The sequence below is a fragment of the Amblyomma americanum genome, chromosome 4, assembly GCF_052857255.1.
Source record: "Amblyomma americanum isolate KBUSLIRL-KWMA chromosome 4, ASM5285725v1, whole genome shotgun sequence".
In the NCBI taxonomy this organism is placed as follows: Eukaryota; Metazoa; Arthropoda; class Arachnida; order Ixodida; family Ixodidae; genus Amblyomma; species Amblyomma americanum.
The window spans coordinates 57,711,194-57,732,539 of NC_135500.1; the positions used below are offsets into that span (position 1 = coordinate 57,711,194).

At 49.1% G+C, this 21,346-nt stretch overlaps 1 protein-coding gene across 1 annotated transcript in view; it reads right to left on the reverse strand.

Annotated features, from left to right (window-relative positions):
* dbe (KRR1 small subunit processome component homolog dbe) overlaps positions 1–21,346 on the reverse strand; it is a 39,829-nt gene that overhangs the window by 13,765 nt on the left and 4,718 nt on the right. Inside the window, exons 3-6 of the mRNA XM_077660994.1 lie at positions 19,916–20,050; positions 14,966–15,091; positions 10,075–10,158; positions 7,417–7,473 (exon numbers count right to left, since the gene is read on the reverse strand). Coding sequence (XP_077517120.1) covers positions 7,417–7,473; positions 10,075–10,158; positions 14,966–15,091; positions 19,916–20,050 — 402 coding nt within the window. The remainder of the gene's footprint in view (positions 1–7,416; positions 7,474–10,074; positions 10,159–14,965; positions 15,092–19,915; positions 20,051–21,346) is intronic.

Sequence of the window (21,346 nt, forward strand, 5' to 3'; positions counted from 1 at the left end):
CAAAGTGGCACACTCTGCAACCCCTCTGCACATCATGACAACAAACTGCTGCCCCTGCCGCACAATGCAGCGTTGAGTGTCCTGCCCTTCTGCTATAGCTCAGGCTCACCTCTACGCTTCCTGATTCAATGAGTCTACCTCTTTTCTGATGTGAACCAACCAGGCAAATGCTGCCACCGAATGCATCATCACAATATGAGATAAGCCGTCACATGGTCTAGGAGAGATCTTGTGAAATAGCTGGTCATGGTGCACAAAGAAAAAATACAGGTTTGAGCACCACGGACAAAGCCCACTTATTGGGGCCATGACGTCAAGCTCTGTGACCAGCATGCCTGTGCCTTGGTTCAGCCCTTTCAGGATGAATAACAGCAGACAAACCCAAACTGCATCTGATGCCTCTTAGCTGTACAGGAGAGGGCCCAATTTAAGCCGTTTGGAAAGAACTGATACCATGCAATCCCAATATGCTGTCCTGTAATGTTCAATTTAAGAACCCATTTTGGAAATAGACGTATTTAATTCCGCCTTCTTTAGTCTTAGTGCTAGCAATGCTTGTAAAATAGAGGCAATGCAACTTTCGAAGTGTGCCAGCATGCCTGCAGTCTTTGGATCATCCTTTGATATGGGTTCTGTATCGAGTGAGAGCAAAAGAGTACTATTTCTTCTCAATGCACACCGCCCATACTTCTGCATAAATAAGTAGGGCAATTTCCCTGCCTCTGATGGAAACTTAGACGAGTGGCTTGCTTAGCACAAGAAAATCTGCGCGACTTCACAGAGCGCACAGTACTATCGCCTCTGCTCAGGCTCTTGCCTATGACAAGGATGGTTAACTCTTTCCTTACCGCGCCATAAGCCAAGGGTCATATATGACAGTGGGTGAACAGCACAACAGAAGCAGGCTCACCCACTATGAATGCTTACTAACTCGCCCAAATCTCGGTTTTACTCAATGTCATATATGACCCACAGTTTGGATCTGCCGCCAAAAATTGAAGTCTGTGCTCCTGGATAAGCTGCAGCATCTAGTTTGCTTCTATAACACTATCTGTTTGGTTTTAGTTTTGTTTTTTCATTTTCTAACATCAGGAGGTGACACAAAAAATTAAATTTTGACTGGACATAGTCCGCCAGGCACCAATCGCGGAGTCTGTTGCGCCACACGTTCCTTGAAGGCAAAAAGCTACACTGAGCACTTCTTTTATTTCTTTAGAGCAGCAGTGGTGAGATAGTTAACCATATGGAATAGTTGGATTTCAGTTCCGATAGCGAGACTTTGTCTCAGAGGCCCGTGACATCAGTACATGCTCGCGCGTATTTTGTTTTGCTGCTCCCATTGTATTTTATGCAGTGTGCTTGATTTGTAAATAGTGTGAGTGGTTTTATTTGGTGCTTTAGGGTCTCTGCAACATACTGCCAAGACATTCTACCAAATGCACCAGCAGATTTTTTATTATGACGATGTCAAAGAATGTCATGCCCCATTTTAGGGCTTTTCTAGTGTTTTTTTTTTAAATCTTTTATTACTACCAAGCAAACAAAAATGAAAAAGTAGGAACTACAAGTTCTGCTATATAAGAAAAAAACAAGAACAGAATTCAGAACAAGTGCAATACTGAACAAGTGCAATGCTATATCCCACATCTACCACCATTTCATGTCCTCAAGTGACTGCTTTCTTAGTGGCACAGCAGTCACAGCTGCCTCATTTGAAAGGCCATGGAAAGAGCAGAGTATTATGTATGCAGCTGAAAATCGCAAGAATGATAGCTACCTAAGAAGATGGCAACATTTTGTATGTTTTGTCAAGGCGTTTATTTGAAGCACAGGTCTGTTGATCTTGGTTGACCGGCGACACAACGGGCACACTCACAGGCGTCGTTCGAAAACCCCAGCTGCACTTCGTCTGCTTCTTCGTTGACCCGCTTGAACTCGTCCGCTTCATCGCTGCGCTGCGCCTGTCGGTCCCATTACAATTACTCTCCCTCCGAAAAAGGAGCCATCCTGGCGACTTACGGAGAGGAGAGGATGGGCGGGTCATAGTAAGGCTTGAGGCGCTCAACGTGCACAGTTTCGCGGCCCCGGCGACGGTGGTCCGAAGAGGGAACGAGCGGCTCAACGATATAAGTCACCGGAGAAGTTTGGTGGACAACCCGGTAAGGTCCGTGAAAGCGAGACAGTAGTTTCGTGGCGAGGCCGGGAGTGGAGGAAGGCACCCAGAGCCAAACGAGGGCGCCAGATGGGTATGACGCTGGAGGGTCCGGGGAATCCCGACGGTGCTTCTGATCCCATTGTTGCTGTGTGGTGAAAGAGCGGGCAAGTTGCCGGCATTCTTCGGCATACAGGTGAGCTTCGGAGAGTAAGGTGGTCTCGGAAGGGTCAGGGTGATAAGGAAGGATGGTGTCCATGGTGGATGTAGGCTCCCGGCCATATAAGAGGAAGAAAGGAGAAAACCCCGTTGTTGTCTGAGTAGCTGTGTTATACGCGTACGTGACGAACGGGAGCACTTGATCCCAGTTGGAGTGGGCGGTGTCAACGTACATGGCGAGCATGTCACTCAGAGTGCGGTTGAACCGCTCAGTCATGCCGTTGGTCTGGGGGTGATAGGCGCTGGTGTAGCGATGAACGATTTGGCATTGCTTGAGCAGGGCCTCGACGGCGTCCGAGAGAAAAACACGGCCGCGGTCACTTAGAAGTTCTTTCGGGGCGCCGTGACGAAGAACAAGACTGTGTAGAATGAAGTGAGCGACATCGTTTGCGGTAGCAGATTTGAGAGCCGACGTTTCGACGTAACGGGTGAGATGGTCAACGGCAACGATGATCCACCGATTATTAGCCGAAGTAGTTGGAAGCGGGCCATAAAGATCAATGCCGACGCGGTCAAAGGGACGGCCAGGGCAAGGTAACGGCTGCAAAGGAGCGGCGGCGGGGTGGGGAGGTTTCTTGCGACGTTGGCAGGCGGTGCATGACCGAATGTATTGACGTATGTAGCGGTACATACCTCGCCAGTAGAATCGCTGACGAAGGCGAGCATATGTTTTCAGTACACCGGCGTGGCCGCATTGTGGAGCGGCGTGAAAAGAGGCACAGATTGTAGCACGGAGGTGTCGAGGGATGACCAACAGCCACTTCCGGCCGTCGGGGAGGTAATTACGGCGGTATAAGAGGCCATCACGAACGGCGAAGTGGTGGGCTTGGCGGCGAAGGGTCCGGGTCGAATGATGCGGCGAGGGAGTGTTCAGGAAGTTTAGCAGCGAGGTGATCCAAGGATCCTTCAGTTGTTCGGAGAGCATATCAGGGATGTTGAACGAAGAGAATTCGTAGGCACAGACGAGGGCAGAGGTTGACTCGCATGGGAGTGGTGAACGAGAAAGGGCGTCGGCGTCCGAGTGCTTGCGGCCGGAGCGATAAATGACGTGTATGTCAAACTCCTGGAGACGTAAAGCCCAGCGGGCGAGGCGGCCAGAAGGATCTTTGAGGGAGGATAGCCAGCATAGGGCGTGGTGGTCTGTGACGACATAGAAGGGCCGGCCGTAAAGGTAAGGGCGGAACTTGCCAATTGCCCAAATGATGGCGAGACATTCTTTTTCTGTGACGGAATAGTTTGATTCCGCCTTGGTGAGGGCGCGGCTGGCGTAAGCGACGACGTATTCCGGATACCCAGGCTTTCGCTGGGCAAGAACTGCGCCCAAGCCCACACCGCTCGCGTCAGTGTGAACTTCTGTCGGACAGGCGGGATCAAAATGGCGAAGGATGGGGGGAGAGACCAGCAGGCGGCGTAAAGTGCTGAACGCGGTATCGCAGGCGGGGGACCAAGACGAAAGGTTCGGGCTCCCGGCAAGAAGCTGCGTTAAAGGGGCGATGATACTGGCGAAATTTCGGATGAAGCGGCGAAAATATGAGCATAAGCCTATAAAACTGCGAAGGTCTTTTAAGGTGGTTGGTTTGGGGAAGTCAGCGACGGCGCGAAGTTTGGCTGGGTCAGGTAGAACGCCGTCTTTGGAGATGACATGGCCTAATATTGTGAGCTGCGTTGCACCGAAGTAACATTTTTTCAAGTTTAGTTGGAGGCCGGCGTCAGTAAGGCTAGTGAGTACGCGCTGAAGGCGGTGCAGATGGGAAGGAAAATCTTTGGAAAAAACGACAATGTCATCTAGGTAACACAGACAAGCTTCCCATTTGAGGCCACTGAGAATAGTGTCCATCATCCTTTCGAATGTGGCTGGAGCATTGCAGAGGCCGAATGGCATCACATTGAACTCATACAAGCCGTCTGGGGTGACGAAAGCGGTTTTCGGCCTGTCGTTCGCTGCCATCGGGACCTGCCAGTAGCCGGAGCGTAAGTCGAGGGATGAAAAGTACTCCGCTCCCTGCAAGCAATCCAGTGCGTCGTCGATTCGGGGTAGAGGATAAACATCCTTGCGTGTGATCTTGTTGAGACGGCGGTAGTCCACACAGAACCTGATGGAGCCATCTTTTTTCGTCACCAAGACAACAGGAGAGGCCCAAGGGCTGTGAGAAGGCTGTATTATGCCGCGCCGAAGCATGTCGTCAACATTGTCACGGATGACGCGGCGCTCGCTCTGCGAGACTCGGTACGGTCGCTGACGCAAGGGAGCGTGGGTACCAGTGTCAATTGTGTGAGAGACGGCCAATGCGCGTCCCAAGGAGGGCTGGGAAAGGTCGAAAGAGTTGCGGAAGCGGCAGAGAAGTTCCAAGATTTGGTCACGGTAAGCGGACGGAAGGTCGGGAGCGATGTTACGACGAAAGACGTCGATGGAAATCGGATCGGGCGCTGTCGCACAACAGGCTAAGGCAGTAACTGGGGAGCAGGCACGGGTATCGGAGAACTCGGAAGCAAGAGCAGGGTCCAGTTCTTCAATAGAGCCGAGGCATTCGCCGCGAAGAACAAACGACGGGTAAGAAAATGGGTTGGTGACATAGATGGCGCAGTGGCCATCGGAAATCGAGACAACGGCGAATGGAATGAGGAGGCGCTGATGGCGAGTGGCTGCTGCGGTAGGTGTGAAAAGAACAGGGCCGCTGAGGAAAGAGTCGGGGCGGAGCGGAACGAGGGCTGAAGAGGAGGGAGGTATGTCGGTGTCGGCAGCTACCAGAAGCTTAGCGGAGCGCACAGGTAGGTCACGCAACGAAACATCACATAGGGGAGAAAGCTCAAGTTCCGCACGGGCACAATCAATCACAGCACGGTGGGTCGAGAGGAAATCGCAGCCGAGGATGACATCGTGAGAGCAGGCGGTCAGCACAACAAACTCGATGGTATAGGCGACGTCGTTTATAGAAACGCGGACCGTGCAGGCTGCGATGGGGTGGATGCGCTGAGAGGTGGCCGTACGTAGTGAAAAGTCAGACAGCGGCGTTGTCACCTTACGAAGTTTGCGGCGAAGAGCATCACTAATTACGGACACTGCAGCACCCGTGTCGACGAGCGCGAGAACGGTGACGCCTTCAACAGACACCTCAATCACGTTAGCAGGAGAACACGGAGGACTTAAAAAGTTCGCAAAACACGCAGTTCTTGCCTCCTGAACTGCGGCAGTCAGTTTTCCTCTGGGAGAGGGTCCGGGCGGCGGAGCATCGGAGAAATGGAACGTCGACGAGGGGAAGGCGAGCGGCGAGTAGGGTACTGGGAGCGATGTGTAGAGGAGGCAGAAGAGACATTAGGCAAGGGCGGCCCAGAATCGTAGCGGAAATTGCGCATGAAATCGCCAGAACGAGGAGATCGCTGACGGCAAAAGCGTGCGACATGGCCCGGAAGACCGCAGGAATAGCATATCGGTCGATTGTCCTCGGTACGCCAGGGGTTCGTAGGGTTTCGGCGGGGTCGACGAACCGGGGCCTGCGGCGGGGGTATAGACGGCGGTGGAGCATAAAAGGCCGGGCTGCTAGGGTAGGCGGCAGAGGTGGGCGAGCGCCGTGTACCGGTGACTGCTTCAGCATAGGTGAGCGGCGCTGCCACAGGAGGCGGTGGGGGACTGGATGGCAGAACTGCAGCGACCTGCTCCTGAATAACACGACGGATAGTGGGAGTGAGAGATGGCGCCAGGTCGTGCGAAGGGCAGACGGGGTCGGGAATGTGATGCAGCAGAGAAAGCTGGCGAGCGATCTCTTCGCGGATGAAGTCTTTAACCTGCTGCATGAACAGGGACTGCTCAGCAGACGAGCCACCAAGGGCCAAGCCAGCAAGACCCCCCGCAGGCGCGCCGGACTGCCGCGTAGATGCGCGTTGCTTGCGGAGTTCGTCGAAGCTTTGGCACAGCTGGATGACGGTAGCGACGGAGGTGGGGTTCTTCGCCAGCAGCATCTGGAAAGCGTCATCGGCTATGCCTTTAAGTATGTGGTTGACTTTATCCGCTTCGGACATGGAGGGGTTGACCCGCTTGCACAGGTCAACGATGTCCTCGATGTAGCTTGTGAACGTTTCGGAAGGGAGCTGAGATCGAGCACGAAGACGTTGCTCGGCGCGAAGCTTCCGGACGGCGGGGCGGCCGAAAACGTCGGCGAAGCTCGTTTTAAAGGACGACCAGGTGGGAAGGTCGGCCTCATGGTTGCGAAACCATAGATTGGCAACGTCCGTTAGATAGAATAGGACGTTGCTAAGTTTCACGGAATCGTCCCACCGATTGTAAGTGCTGATGCGCTCATAAGAGGCCAGCCAATCGTCGACGTCTTGGTCATCGGTGCCACTAAATGGAGACGGGTCACGCTGGCGCTGCACCCCGTGACAGAGTACGGTGGCAGGGATGGGCTGCGATGGTTCACTCGGACCTTCCGGCATGGTGGCGGAGACGAGGAGCGTTCCACTTCGAAGTTCCAGGATGAGGACCGGGACGGGAACCGAGGCACCTCCACCAAGTGTCAAGGCGTTTATTTGAAGCACAGGTCTGTTGATCTTGGTTGACCGGCGACACAACGGGCACACTCACAGGCGTCGTTCGAAAACCCCAGCTGCACTTCGTCTGCTTCTTCGTTGACCCGCTTGAACTCGTCCGCTTCATCGCTGCGCTGCGCCTGTCGGTCCCATTACAGTTTTAATTTTTTTGTACTCAATTTCTGATCAGTGCAGCGGCTCATTTCTGCTTTGCTAGTATTCTTTTTTGTGTGTGTTGTACCAGCATATTTAACCAATAAATTTTTGAAGCGCTTTGCACACACAATTTAGGCATATTTTTCATTCAAAAGTGCATCTAATAAGCTATAATACTGTGCATTTCAATGTGCGATGTGTTTGGCGGTTCTCAGTAAAAAAAAATTTCAGTACACCCATATTCAGCCATTTTTACGTGGTAAGGAAAGAGTTAATGCAGCAAGTAGGCTCTCAGGAATTCATCTGAGGCTACCCATATGTTCTGCACAAATTCCTAGGAAGTTTAAAAAGCTGCACATACACACCTTGATGTTGTAGACTGGGTGGATGTTCTTCATGGTGTCCTCCACTATCTTGCGAACCTGCAAGAGAAACCAGTGCAGGCAGAAGGATCACAAGGTGCATGTGCACAGGATAAAAGAGAACCCCAGGCCTTATATGCTCCACAATGACTGTACGCCTTTCCCCCACTTTCCACCTCTATTAAAGCAAGGCACCCTTCAATAACATTCTAATGGGGCAGCCCGTGAACCCCTAGGTTTTTGGTCTACGACATACTACACTGGTGCCAAAATCAGTGGTGCTGCCATTCAACCTCAACAAAGTTCGCACATCAATCCCTCCTAGAACAAATTAACGAGTTCAAAATAAAGGGTAGAGGGGTTCAACCTACAGCCAGGTCAGACTGCGTTATAATAAAATAAAGCAGCCACGGGTATCGCTTGGATCAAAACAAGACAAACAGCAATGTCTCTAGGCAAATGCTATGCGTGAGGATTATGATGATGATGATGATAGATTTTTATGGCGCAAGGGCATCTGTGGCCAAACAGCGCCATGCCACAAGGTATTTTTTCGATTACTCAAGCTGGGGTCAAAGACCCATTTCTCAAGCATTTCACCCTAAAGAAGCCGAGCCCCAGGCAGGGGAAAGCTTGTACCCATTGTACCACCAGTGGGTACCCGGCGGCACTGGGGATCGAACCCCGCACCTCCCGCACACGAGGCGGAGGATTATGACAAGCTTGTTTTATTTTGACATGTCTGTCCTGTGCGCATTACCCAAGGTCAAAATTACTTCTGTTCTACCACATGAGAGCAATACCCATCTTCAAAACCAGTTTAATGGGTAGGGATTACTTCACAACTAATGGCGAAAAGCATCAGGCCTGCTTCAAAAGAGAGAATGGTATCCTTTAGTGCTGAGGCATAAACGATATGCCAGACAATTTGAGTTCACTTCATAGAGACTGCGTGCAAGAAAAGCCCATTTTATCCAACCATTTGTCCAGAAAATAATTATTGGTTCAGGTGGCGCACCTCTTAAATTCCACCTCCCTGCCTGTTTTCAAGCTGGCATAACAGCAATCCATGCGACTGCATTTTCCACAGGCAATCCTTAAATCACATCACTATGTGGACAGCCTAGCCAGCATTCTTCACTGCCTCTTATCTGCCCACCATCTCCATGAGCAAAACCGAATTTCGCACTGCGCATTTTTCCAGCAAAAAGTTGGCACCAATATCTAGCACAGACTCTCTTGCGGTTTAGCTAATAAGGGTGTAGTGTTATAACAGTGCCACGTAACCAAAGTGGTGCTCAGTGCACTCAAGACAGCGCCAAAATGACGAGGCAAAGGAGAAAGGATGCTGGACAGAAACGTTCACACTTCATTGGTGGTGGCTCTACTCAATGCAACAATCACCATGAGTAGTGAAAACTCGGCTTCGGTTTGGAACCCTCAACAAGGAACACTGCAGCCATTCTCAATCAATCACAAGTGCGCCAGGGCAGAGCACCAGCACAGCACTAATGAAGCTCCGCACCAAGCTGCCTATGCATAATGTAAAAAGAGGCAAAACACAACAAGATTGCTTTCGAAATGGTTGAAGAGTGGCATGTTCAGCTACAAGGCAACCAGGATACTGCTCACATTCCTTCCACATTCCCTGGTGACAACTAAGAAAAGCGCCAACTATGAAATCACACTGCAGCCTCCACAGAGCAAGGGTCACAGAGCATGCACCTGAAGGAAACATACCACATCTATCCCTCACATCTCAGTTTTGCTGTGCTGTAAGACCCATTACAAATACATGCACTCACGTTTCATCAGCACAGTGATTTCAGCCCCAATTCTTCTGTTTTATTTTTTACATGCCTGCAGGCAAGAGATATGTGTCCTATCAGTGCTTGATCACATTAAAAAATGCAAACATAGGTCAGATTACACCGAAATAGGGGGAACAGCAGTGAATGCTAACTGAACGCTTCTGAACAGTAATCAATAGTGGCACATTCCTGGGTATCACACTGGAAAAGAATCAACTGGAAAGGAATGAGCACATTCCATAATGCACAGGAATCTTTGCGTGCCTCACTCACGTACGCTTTCATGCACTCCGAAACAAGGGCCAAATCTCTGACCCACAACTGAGGCAAAAGCAGTGCAGTACCATTCGTCTTGAGCGGGATGCAGCAAATAAAGCAGCCAAACTAAAAAGGAAATGCTTGACTTCCTAACTGATCTCGTAACTCTTGATCCCTGGCAATTTATCTGCACTATCGCAAAGCTCCTACTCAATGCACACTATGCACAGTGCCATTCAATGCACAGAATGTAGCGTAAATGCTCAGGCACTGCTTCTCAAAGCATGCTGTGTGCTTAGCATCATTCAGCTCTGCACTATTTAAAAGCACGGACATTGATATCCTGACGAAAGCAATAAACTTGCCCATTCTGGTTCATACCGACCCTTTTTTGCAGAAACAGGCAGCACCAGACACATACCTACAACACTGTACAGGTGAAGGCACACCAGTTCTTGCAACACCAAAGGTATCAGTCAGCTGCTTCTGCTCTATGTTTACATTGGTTAACTTCGGCGCGTTAAGCCACCAGAGCAGATTTCCTGGCCACATTTCACCTTGAGCACAGTCTGAGAGAGAAGGGGTCACTCACATGCTGCAGCCCCTTGTAGGGGCCGAGAGCGGCGACCGTGTTCCCTTGCACCAGGACGTAGCAGTTGGTGAGCAACTCGATGGCCTGCAGAGGTGGGAATGCAGAAAGCATACCACATGATGCTAACAGTCAGCCGACATCTGCTGAGAGGCATCATGCAGTGCATATTCATGACGCTGCCCATGGAGGAAGGAGAGAACTGAGGAGAGGTGGTTAGGTCACATTTTTTTAAGGCAGCTCGCCCCTGCTCCCCCCCTACTTGGCCATCGTCTCAGCACACTTGCGCATGCACTGCAGGCGATGCAGCACACGATGCCGCTGCACGCAAGGTTACTATTGGCTGCACCATCGGCTAAAGACTCCCAATAGCCCCTGCAAAAACACATGACTTCCGCCACACTTATTGGCGTGCAGCTCGTATAGCGAGGGCCTCTCAGTTTCCCTTCCTCCATGTCCTGCTCCCAGGTATCCTGCACTCTTTGCAGCTACAATGATGTCCATGGTATATAAGCAACAATCGTCTTGTTACCAGTTTTGTAACGTGCTGAAGCACACATGCACTGCCTGACAACTAACTAATCAATAAATTAACAAATACAAAAAAACTCTAACACGAGCATGAGTATTGCAACAACTGCAGGGCAGAGTTTATCTTTATTACTGTAAGTTTATTATTATTTCTCCTCGAACATCAATGACAGCTCTCGCGGGGACTCGCCAGGCAACCGTATGCTGGAGTTGAGCTTCACTGCACTACTTTCCTGCAACAACCCCGTCTTTCTTTGCTTAGCTACTCTAGCTAGCAATGGCGGGTGCCCATGCATGCGTAGTGAATGCCACATACGGTGCAAGCATCACGCCAGCACAGGTGAAAGGTGACCGCTGGTCTTGGTCTCAGCCAACTCAAAGCGTGCGAATGGCCACGCGTGCCACAGCCAAGGAAAAGTTCGTCAGAAGGAAGACAAGCGAGTTCTGTCTGGCATCGGAACATTGGCATTGCCCAGCCCTGGCCCGTGCGAACATTCATCCGCAACTCAGGCTGGCGAGTCGAACGTCCTTGACTCAAGTGTAACCCTCCTGAGGAACTTTCCTTTGGCTGTCGCTAGCTGGCGTTGTTTCTGTAGCAATAAATTCTGCTTGTGTCTGCACACTGTAATATTCCTTTGCTCCTAAGAGCACAGTCCACCGGGGTCGGCTTGCGTGCTGCTGCACTTGCGATCACGGGATGAGATGGCGGCCTGACTGTCAGCTGTGGACAAACGAACAGAATACTATATATACAAATACAACATATATATCCCTCCCCCTAATTTTCAGGCCCCCATATACCCCACCCCATGATTGAAGCCGACTACGGTAGGCAGTGCTGTTGGGAACAAAGGAATAAAACAATGTGCTGAAGCAAACAGAGTTTATTGCTACTGAAACAATAACGCCAGCTAGCAACAGCTGAGGAGATGTTCCTCGGAAGGGCTATATAACTACGGAGAGACAAGGATGTCCGACTCCCCAGTTGCGGGTGAATGTCACGGGCGAGTGTTCGCTCGGGCTTGGGCTGGGTGAAACCGATGCTCCAATGCCGGATGGACAGAAGGAGCTCGTGAGAATTGTTCCTACAAGGCTGTATTTCGTTGGCAAAGAGTGGAGTTGTGCATGGTAGTCCACGTGCTTCGGGTTACATGAGACTAAGACCAAATATCACCTTTCTCTGTGCCAGCATGATGCTCGCACCGTATGTGCCATGCACTATGTAGGCACAGGCACCCTCCATTGCAAACTAGCGTAGCTAAGCAAAAAAGGGCACGAGTGCTGTGGGAAGGTTGTGCAGAGGAGCTCGACTCCAGGGGACTATCGTCCGGCTAGCCCCTACACTCAGGTCATGGGAGCTGGGGTGCACAGCGAGCAGATGTGTGTGCAAGCATTCGGCATACATGCACAAAGAACAAAAACAAATTTTCGCCACATAGGTCTAGTACAGTACTCACGGATTGAAATAGGACACTCGGAGCACGTGGCCGTCGCTGCATGCAGCGCCGCCCGTGGATGCTCATGGAACCAAGGTGCTGCATTGTGGTATAGCGCGAGGGGGAGAACATCTACAAAGCAGAATTGCTCCTTCCGGTCGCCAACGAGCCGGCCTGTAGTTTACCACACTGCCTGCGTGGCGCTGTAAGGCTTGCGCGCCTTCGTCTGCCGACCGAAATGGTTCGGCGGTGCGCACTGCCCGTTTTGCGGCGTCGTCTGCTGGCACATCTGCGCGAGCAGACGACGCTCTCGTTACACGCATTTTGGCGATGCGGCACGCATGCTGTGCAATTAAGACACAGGATTCAGCTACGAGATAGCGCCTTACATGCCTTCGTAGACATTCACAAAAGAAAAACTTTATTTCGTCCGTTTTGTAACGAGAAAAAAAAAGAAAAGAAGCAGCCACAGGCCTGCCCTCGTGCAACATTTAAAAGAAGCCTCAGTATTTTGTTGGTTCGCCCCTAGCAGCGAGTACGGCGGCCATTCTGCGTGGCAAGCTTTCGTAGAGGCTCTCGGCCAAAGAAGAACGCGCTAGCTTCTCCCATTCTTCTTGAACAGCCGCCCACAGGTTGTCCAAAGAACACCTGTGGAGCGGCCGACGAGACAGGGCCTTCTTTATTTCAGCCCATACGTTCTCAATAATATTCATGTCCGCACCTTGCGGAGGCCAGTTCAACACCATCACACACCTGTCTTCCAGCAGGCGAGTCACGAGAGCTGCGGTGTGAACTGGGCTCCGGTCGTGCTGGAAGTAAAACAAGCCGTCCTTAAATGGGCCATCCAAGGCGTACGGCATGAGGACGGTGTCGAGGAGGTCTAAGTATGCTGCGGCATTAAAGCGGCCGTCCAGGCGTACAAGCGGACCCAAGCCGTCTTTGGAAATACACCCCCACACGTTGACGCTACATCGACCGCTGCTTGCAACACGATGCAGATTGGGGGCGTCGAACCAGGGTGAAGGAAGCGGAAAGAACACAAGAGATTATTTTACTTCACTGCGATTGATAACCGCGACTATAGGGGGTCCTGCTCTTGAATGTTGGCAGAATGCATTGCCTTTAGTGACCATTTCTACGAACTGCTTGCGTCCAACGCACGAAAGAAGGCGCTGTTTAAAAGTTTTTCGCCATGCGCTCTCTCCTCGCTGTAGCGGAGTGCACGGAATATAAAACGTAGTTGATGAAAACGCATACCTAGCCCCCACATACCATCTATCCAATCTATCATGCGCTACGGAAATGTAAAGAAATACAAACGTTGGCGGATTTTTTTAGAGAAGCTGTGTAACCCCCGAATTTGTGAAGGAGTCCACCTACCTCGTGTTTCGTGTCCTCCACGCTCGCTGCCGCTGGTCCCATTTTGATGTAAACGTGCTCTCGTCCGTAAAAATGACATTCTGCCAGTCTTCCACTGTCCAGGACCGATGCTCCTGTGCAAACAGCAGCCTTTTGATCCTGTTTTCTGAAGAGCTGAAGGGCTTAATCGCCGCCACACAACTACGAAGGCCACCCATGTGAAGGCGCTCGCGTACTACTTGTGTGCTGGCTGTGAGCCCCAGGTCGTTTCGAATTTCTTTCGCCGTCACCTTCGGGTTTCGTCTCGCTGCTCAAACTATACGCTCGTCGTCAGAGTCGGTCGTCACCTTCGGTCGTTGTCCTCTGAGCAGATTTGTCAAGCGAGCATCCGTCCTGAAAGCCCGCACAATCCTGCTCACCGACGAGCGGGGGCGTCCAGTCAAATCGGCGATTTTTTGCTGCGGTAAACCTGCTGCAGACAGAGTCACAATCTGCATCCGTTCCGAGATGGGTATGCCTGGCATTGCTGCTCGTGTCTGAAATGGAGGGGCGTCTTGTGTTCGCTATATATAGCTACATGTGGCTCGGTTGCTGCTGACGTCAGTACGACCAACAATGCCGGGAGTTATCATTTCAAGGCTGAAATAAAGAAGGCAGTTTCTCGTCGGCTACTCGACAGGTGTTCGCATGAAATAAGCTAGTCGTTTGTGCAGATGTTTATCATGTCTACAAAGGCACGTAAGGCGCTATCTCGTAGCTGAATCCTGTGTCTTAATTGCACAGCATGCGTGCCGCATCGCCAAAATGCGTGTAACGAGAGCGTCGTCTGCTCGCGCAGATGCGCCAGCAGACGACGCCGCAAAACGGGCAGTGCGCACCGCCGAACCATTTCGGTCGGCAGACGAAGGCGCGCAAGCCTTGCAGCGCCACGCAGGCAGTGTGGTAAACTACAGGCCAGCTCCTTGGCGACCGGAAGGAGCAATTCTGCTTTGTAGATGTTCTCCCCCTTGCGCTATACCACAATGCAGCACCTTGGTTCCATGAGCATCCACGGTCGGCGCTGCATGCAGCGACGGCCACGCGCTCCGAGTGTCCTATTTCAATCCGTGAGTACTGTACATCCTTTGCAACAAGGTGTCTATATAGGCAGTGCCCCAAAGGGCAGAGCCAGGGTGCAGAAGAGTGGAAACACCAGTCTTTGGCTTAGCACCATACTCTCACAAGCACCTGAAGGAGCTTCAACCACACTCACAGACAAGCTGGCAGAATCTCATGGCCAGGAAAACAACTCCTGCCAACCATCACTACAGTAATGTACAGTGCTATCGCGAATAATTTCACAAATATCTTTAGGCACATGCACACATTAAAATATGTACTTGGCAGTCCATTTCACCACCATTCTTGCAGCAGAGTGCAACATAGGAAGTTTGCACTCGATGCCAGCAGGTGGCACCACTGCATAAGCCTCCATTAGAGAGTCTCCTTTACGGGACACATTACCCATCTGACAGCTTCCCTTTCTGCGAAATCCTCCCCATGACTGCAAAACGTCCTGTAGCCCACACCTTGAGCGTGGTCCCATTCGGTCCAATCAGCCGTTGGCGTCGTTTAACGAAGCGCTCCCGGTTGCGCACCAGACGGCCGATCTTCACTATGTCACAGCCCACATCATCTTCCAGCACCCGGATGGCCTGCCACACAAGGACATGGGAAACATGAGGGACACAAGGACATGGGAAACATGAGGGAAGCATGAGCAACTGTAAATTGTTAATTCCGGGGTTTAGCATCCTGAAGCGAAAGATGGGTAATGAGGGACACCGCCAAGGACGGCTCCGGAATAACTTGACCGCCTCGGGGTTCTTCATCATGCTCTGACGTCGAACAGCACATGGGCGCCTTTTGCATTTCACCTCCATTGAAACGCTGCCATCGAAGCATGAAATGAATGCTGGGTCAAATCAAATGAATTCAAGTCAAAATTATATTTCAGTCTATCGTAAGAAAAGAAAGACATTAATCATCTCGGCCTTTAACCTTCTTGGCTAGACTTAGGCCCTTACAGTAAATACAATAGAAAAATTACTGAGAATACTTAGAATTATACAACAGTTTCACGTGCAACATAAATTACACCATATTAATGCACATGTAGAGAGAGTAGCAAAAATAAAATGCATAGAAAAAGGCATCAGTTTATCAATGCAATATGTATTTTCCACAATGACACAAGTTTTTCATGTGCTGTAACTACGAAAAGGAACCAACTTTAAGTTCAAAAGTGGCATGTTCCAAATTATGACAGCAGCATAGGAATAGCTCTTTTATCACAAATGTTGCTGATTACTCGAACGTTAACCCAGGAGTTGAAATCACTTCTTGTCAAACGAAATGGATACACAAGAAACAGACAATGGTAGTGGATGCTATACTAATTCAGTATGTTTACAACTAGCTAAGCAAGCTTGTAATCACATGCAATAAAGAATGCCATAATCTCTAAGTTGACGAATACAAAGCATATCTTTCTTTGGGTTTACTGTCTCATAATGCAAAGGGCTCTTTTTTGTAATATTAACATACAGTAGAACACCGCTGTTACATTTCTCACAGGACCACGAATAAAACCCCACGACACACCAGCCGAGAAACGTAGTAGCCAGGAAGCGCGTGAAAAAAATGTAAATCATTGTCGCCATTTTTTTTTTTGCTCATCTTTAGCAAGGATAGCACACTTCTCTGGAATTCATAAGATCTCGCAATTGTTCACAGGCACAGAATGTCCTAAATGCCCCGCAATGGCTCTCCATCTGCCTGAGCAGATGCTGGTGCAAGGGAGGCAGCAACAGCGAAAAGAGCGGGCATGCAGAGCGGGCAATGTTTGTGCTCGTGTGTGTGCTTCTGAGCAGTTTTTGTGGCAGCCACTACAATCCTATACAATCCTCATCTAGTGGAACCTAGTGATTGTATTTCTAGCCTGCAGATGAAAGAAATATACACCGCCAACCTGCGCGTGCATCTCATACAATGCTGTCTATGAGGTGTGTGCCATGGCACAGTTTCGTTTTCGTGCCTTTGGTCACTTGAGCTCGTGCAGCAGCGGTGATGAAACTGCACCAACAAGGAGTAAAAGGGGCAAGAAAAATAACTGAAAAGAAAACTGCCCAACCTGCACCGCCAAAGGCAACTATCTCAACAAGAGTCACGCCACCCATAAGTGGGCTCAGCATCGGCTTGGGAAGAACACGCCAGAAGCCACCATACACAATGGCGGTCAAGCACTGATACAGTCTAGAGTCTGCTTCGCCAGCGTGCTATAGCCGTTCTGTACGCATATTCATAGTTTGGAAGCTTGGAAGAATGCAAACATTATCTTAATTCATAAGAAGGGAGACGCCAAGGACTTGAAAAATTACAGGCCGATCAGCTTACTATCCGTTGCCTACAAAGTATTTACTAAGGTAATCGCTAATAGAGTCAGGGCAACGTTAGACTTTAATCAACCAAATGATCAGGCAGGCTTTCGTAAAGGATATTCTACAATAGATCATATTCACACCATCAATCAGGTGATAGAGAAATGCGCAGAATATAACCAACCTCTATATATAGCTTTCATTGATTACGAGAAAGCATTCGACTCAGTGGAAACCTCAGCAGTCATACAGGCATTGCGTAATCAGGGGGTAGAAGAGCCTTATGTCAAAATACTGGAAGATATATATAGCAACTGCACAGCTACTATAGTCCTCCATAAAGTCAGCAATAAAATTCCAATAAGGAAGGGCGTCAGGCAAGGAGACACGATCTCGCCAATGCTGTTCACCGCATGTTTGCAGGAGGTATTTCGAGGCCTGAATTGGGAACAGTTGGGAATAAGAATAAATGGAGAATACCTAAATAATCTGAGATTTGCTGATGACATTGCCTTCCTGAGTCACTCAGGAGGTGAACTGCAAATCATGATCAACGAGTTAGACAGTCAGAGCAGATCGATGGGTCTAAAAATTAACATGCAGAAAACCAAGGTAATGTTCAACAGCCTAGCAAGGGAACAACAGTTCACAATTGGCAGCGAGAGCCTAGAAATTGTGCCGGAATACGTCTACTTAGGGCAGGTAGTGACAGCTGATCCGGATCATGAGAGGGAGATAACTAGAAGGATAAGAATGGGGTGGAGCGCATATGGCAAATTCTCGCAGATCATGAGTGGCAGTTTACCAATTTCCCTCAAGAGAAAAGTGTACAACAGCATAATCTTACCGGTACTCACCTACGGGGCAGAAACGTGGAGGCTAACGAAAAGAGTTCAGCTTAAGTTAAGGACAACGCAGCGAGCCATGGAAAGAAAAATGATAGGTGTAACGTTAAGAGATCGGAAGCGGGCAGAGTGGGTGAGGGAACAAACACGGGTTAATGACATCCTAGTCGAAATCAAGAGAAAGAAATGGGCTTGGGCAGGGCATGTAATGCGAAGGCAAGATAACCGCTGGTCTTTAAGGGTAACGGAGTGGGTTCCAAGAGAAAGTAAGCGTAGCAGGGGGCGGCAGAAGGTTAGGTGGGCGGATGAGATTAAGAAGTTTGCAGGCAAAGGGTGGATGCAGCTGGCAAAGGATAGGGTTAATTGGAGAGACATGGGAGAGGCCTTTGCCCTGCAGTAAGTGTAGTAGGGCTGATGATGATGATGATGATGATGATGATTCATAGTTTGTCAAAATGGTGGCATTGTGTAAAGCACTATCGCGAAGCAACATTCGATGCGTAGCATGCAGGAACAGTGCCACAGTTGCAACGTAACAGCCCAGTCTGTAGTCCATGAGTTTCTATCAGAACTTAGGTAGTGTGATTGAGGAAAACACAGCAGCCGGGAAAAGCAGGATCCTAGAACATAACAGCAGTGTTCTACCATTGGATTAGTACACGCAGCGTGCGCGAGTTTTCATGGCCCTAAGGAGAACGTGATATGGCCATGAAAAAGGCAACAGTACAGAGTTTTTGGTGTATGAAATAAGAAAAATGTTCTTTCTTTTAACAGGGCAAAACACACATGAGTCAATTTCTTGGAGGCACCAGTTGCACTTCCGTTGTGCAGACTCGCTCAATAATGCAGTGCCCTACAGTAGCCATTTGGCCACTAACCAGCGTTAAATAAACGCAGTTGAACCTCGACATGAATCACTACATACCAGCCAATTATTCAAAAACTATGCATGTCTTGAGCTACAAATTTCACTTGTTAATGAAAAAGAAGCTCACGAATCCATACATAACAAAATTTACAGATTCATTTTTTTAATGATTTTTTTTAACCCCGAAGGCCAATGTCCCTAGTTTCAAAAAATTATACCAGCAGAGAAAGGCTGATGCATAAATCCAACAATATTTTGTCTTCATGTTCTTGCTACAAGAACATGAAGACAAAATATTGTTGGATTTATGCATCAGCCTTTCTCTGCTGGTATAATTTTTTGAAACTAGGGACATTGGCCTTCGGGGTTAAAAAAATCATTAAAGAAATGAAGAAATGTTTTGGCCTGTTCTGCATGGATGGTATCAGTGCAGCTAGCAAGAACATGAAGATGTCCATCTTGTTTGTTTTGAGTCCTAAACTATCAATATCACAAACTAAATTAGAAACCGTAGTGGTATACCCATCAACTGTTCCACTGAACCCACTTACCCAGCTGCACTGATACCATCCATGCAGAACAGGCCAAAACAAATCCTCGCTGTTCATGTCCAATTACTGGTGCCACACCCCCAAACTTAATATTAAGCGTCCCAATTCCAGTCTGAAAATCTTGTAGAAACAGGCATTTCCCACCTTGACTCAGAGGTGCGAAACTGTCCCTGCATCCAGAATCCAAACAGATTCAAGAAGGCTAGCTTTCCTGACCACGATTCAAGATGGCATTTCAGCGAGCAGCAGACTAACTTAGCAGGAATTTCAAATAGCTCTCAATAAAGGCACACCCTGCTTGGGAGAGCTTCTTATGAGCACAGATGGCATTCTTGGGCTTAACCTCCACTAAACCGGTGAGCATTACAGCTCTATCTTACATGTGTAGCACTGGCAATGGCGGACCAGGGCAGGGACCGTAGTAGTACAATAGCGAATGCACTCACATTGCAATCAGCAAAAGCGCTTTTCAAGACATCCCAGTAGAAGTTACAAGAAATACCCACACATAATGCAAAATGTCTCTTTCCTTTTATTATTATTATTCTGTGCATACAAATAAGGACTTCAGTACCGCACAACTCAGCACAAGAACTGCAATGCTTTGAATCCATCCTTTTTCCATCTTCGAAGAAAGGAACCAAGCAAGGGTGTTACAGCAACAACTGGAAAGATAACTGATCAGCGTGGAGTGCTGTGGAAATGGCTTCACCAGCTAAGTGCTCTTAATCTGCCATACTTGTGCAAAGCTTTTCTTTTTTTTCATGTTCAGATAGCCTTTCACATCTCCATTCATATAATATCTAGATTTCATGACCACTGCCCGTTTGCTCACCTGCTCATAGGGGACACTGCGTGAAAGCAGCTTGATCATGTCGCGTGCCTTGAGGATGATGTATGGGTCCCACATCTTGCGCGTTGTTGTCACCGTCATGCTGCCCTCAATGACATCAAGTTCAGCAGTGATGCCCTGCAACATGTTTGGGGGGAGAAACTCGTCACAGAGCCTCAAACAAATGTGAGTGCCATAGCAAATACTGCGGTAGGCACCAATCGATGCGCCTATTCTTCCAAAGTCCTCTGAATCTATATGTGAGCAAGTTTTGAAATTTTAAAACCAAATCACTGGGACAACTCTTTGAGAAAGGAAGCGCTTAGTGCAAATATGTAATAATTTTTACATCCAAATGCTACTGTGCGGGCTGTGAGGCACACCATAACGGAATGCTGCAGAATAGTTGTGGTTGCCTGGACTCTTGCACCAAAATCCCACAACATGGGCACACACAAACTGCCACCTTCAAAATGCAACCACTGCAGTTGGGTCTGGCTGCCACAGCTGCAACCAAATCCATGGATTCATGCTCAGCTACAGCCCGCCACAGACAATTACTCAGTGCAGCAGAGCAGCTGTAGATGCTAGAAAAGTGAGGAGCCCGATCCCCAGAAACTTCCAACAGTATAATGAAAAATTTTGGTCTTTAAACACCACAGGAAGATAGTCATTTTAGACACTAAGGAAACACAAATCTGAATGATTCTTTAGCAAGTAGCGGTGTGAGCTAAGACACATGGTGCAGTAACACTGGAAAGCACCAAGTAACAATGGTAGCACTCTTGAAAAAAATTCCATAAGAACCCTTCAAACTGCCTTGGTTCCAAAATTGTTTGCTGCTTGGAAGTGCACACGCATCTCCAAAACCGGCACAATAGATCTTTCTCACTGGCAATCACATAAATCTATATAGCAACTCACAAGGGTGGTGAAAGCTACAGTCTTAAAATCAGAGGCAATGTTCCTCGGCCGCTGAGCTGTGACACAAGCATAATGTGCAAAGAGAAAGGCCTAGAAGGCACACACTGTGCAAGGCCTACTAATCTTAGCACATGTTCTGAGTCTTTGCAAGTGCAAGGTGCTGAATAAGCCTCCTGACCACATCCAATGATCCACTGTACTATGCATGTACCATGCAGGTTTACTTTGATGGCACAAGATTCCTGCTCATTCAAAACATGTGCAGGAATCTAGAGGAAGATAAAAGTGCCCTTGCCCTGCCACTATGCTTCTCAATTTCCGCCACTGGTTGCCCAACAGAAATGGGTCGGCCAGCCCCAAAACTGAGCTCTTCCCTGCTTGCACAATTCATGTTCGGCTAGTGCAGCACAGTGGAGCAATAACTCAGCAAACTCAAGGAGTGCTCTGTAAAACAACTATCACACAGCACTGCTAAAATGAAAGGCTTGATGCAGCTCTCGTGCTTAAGCA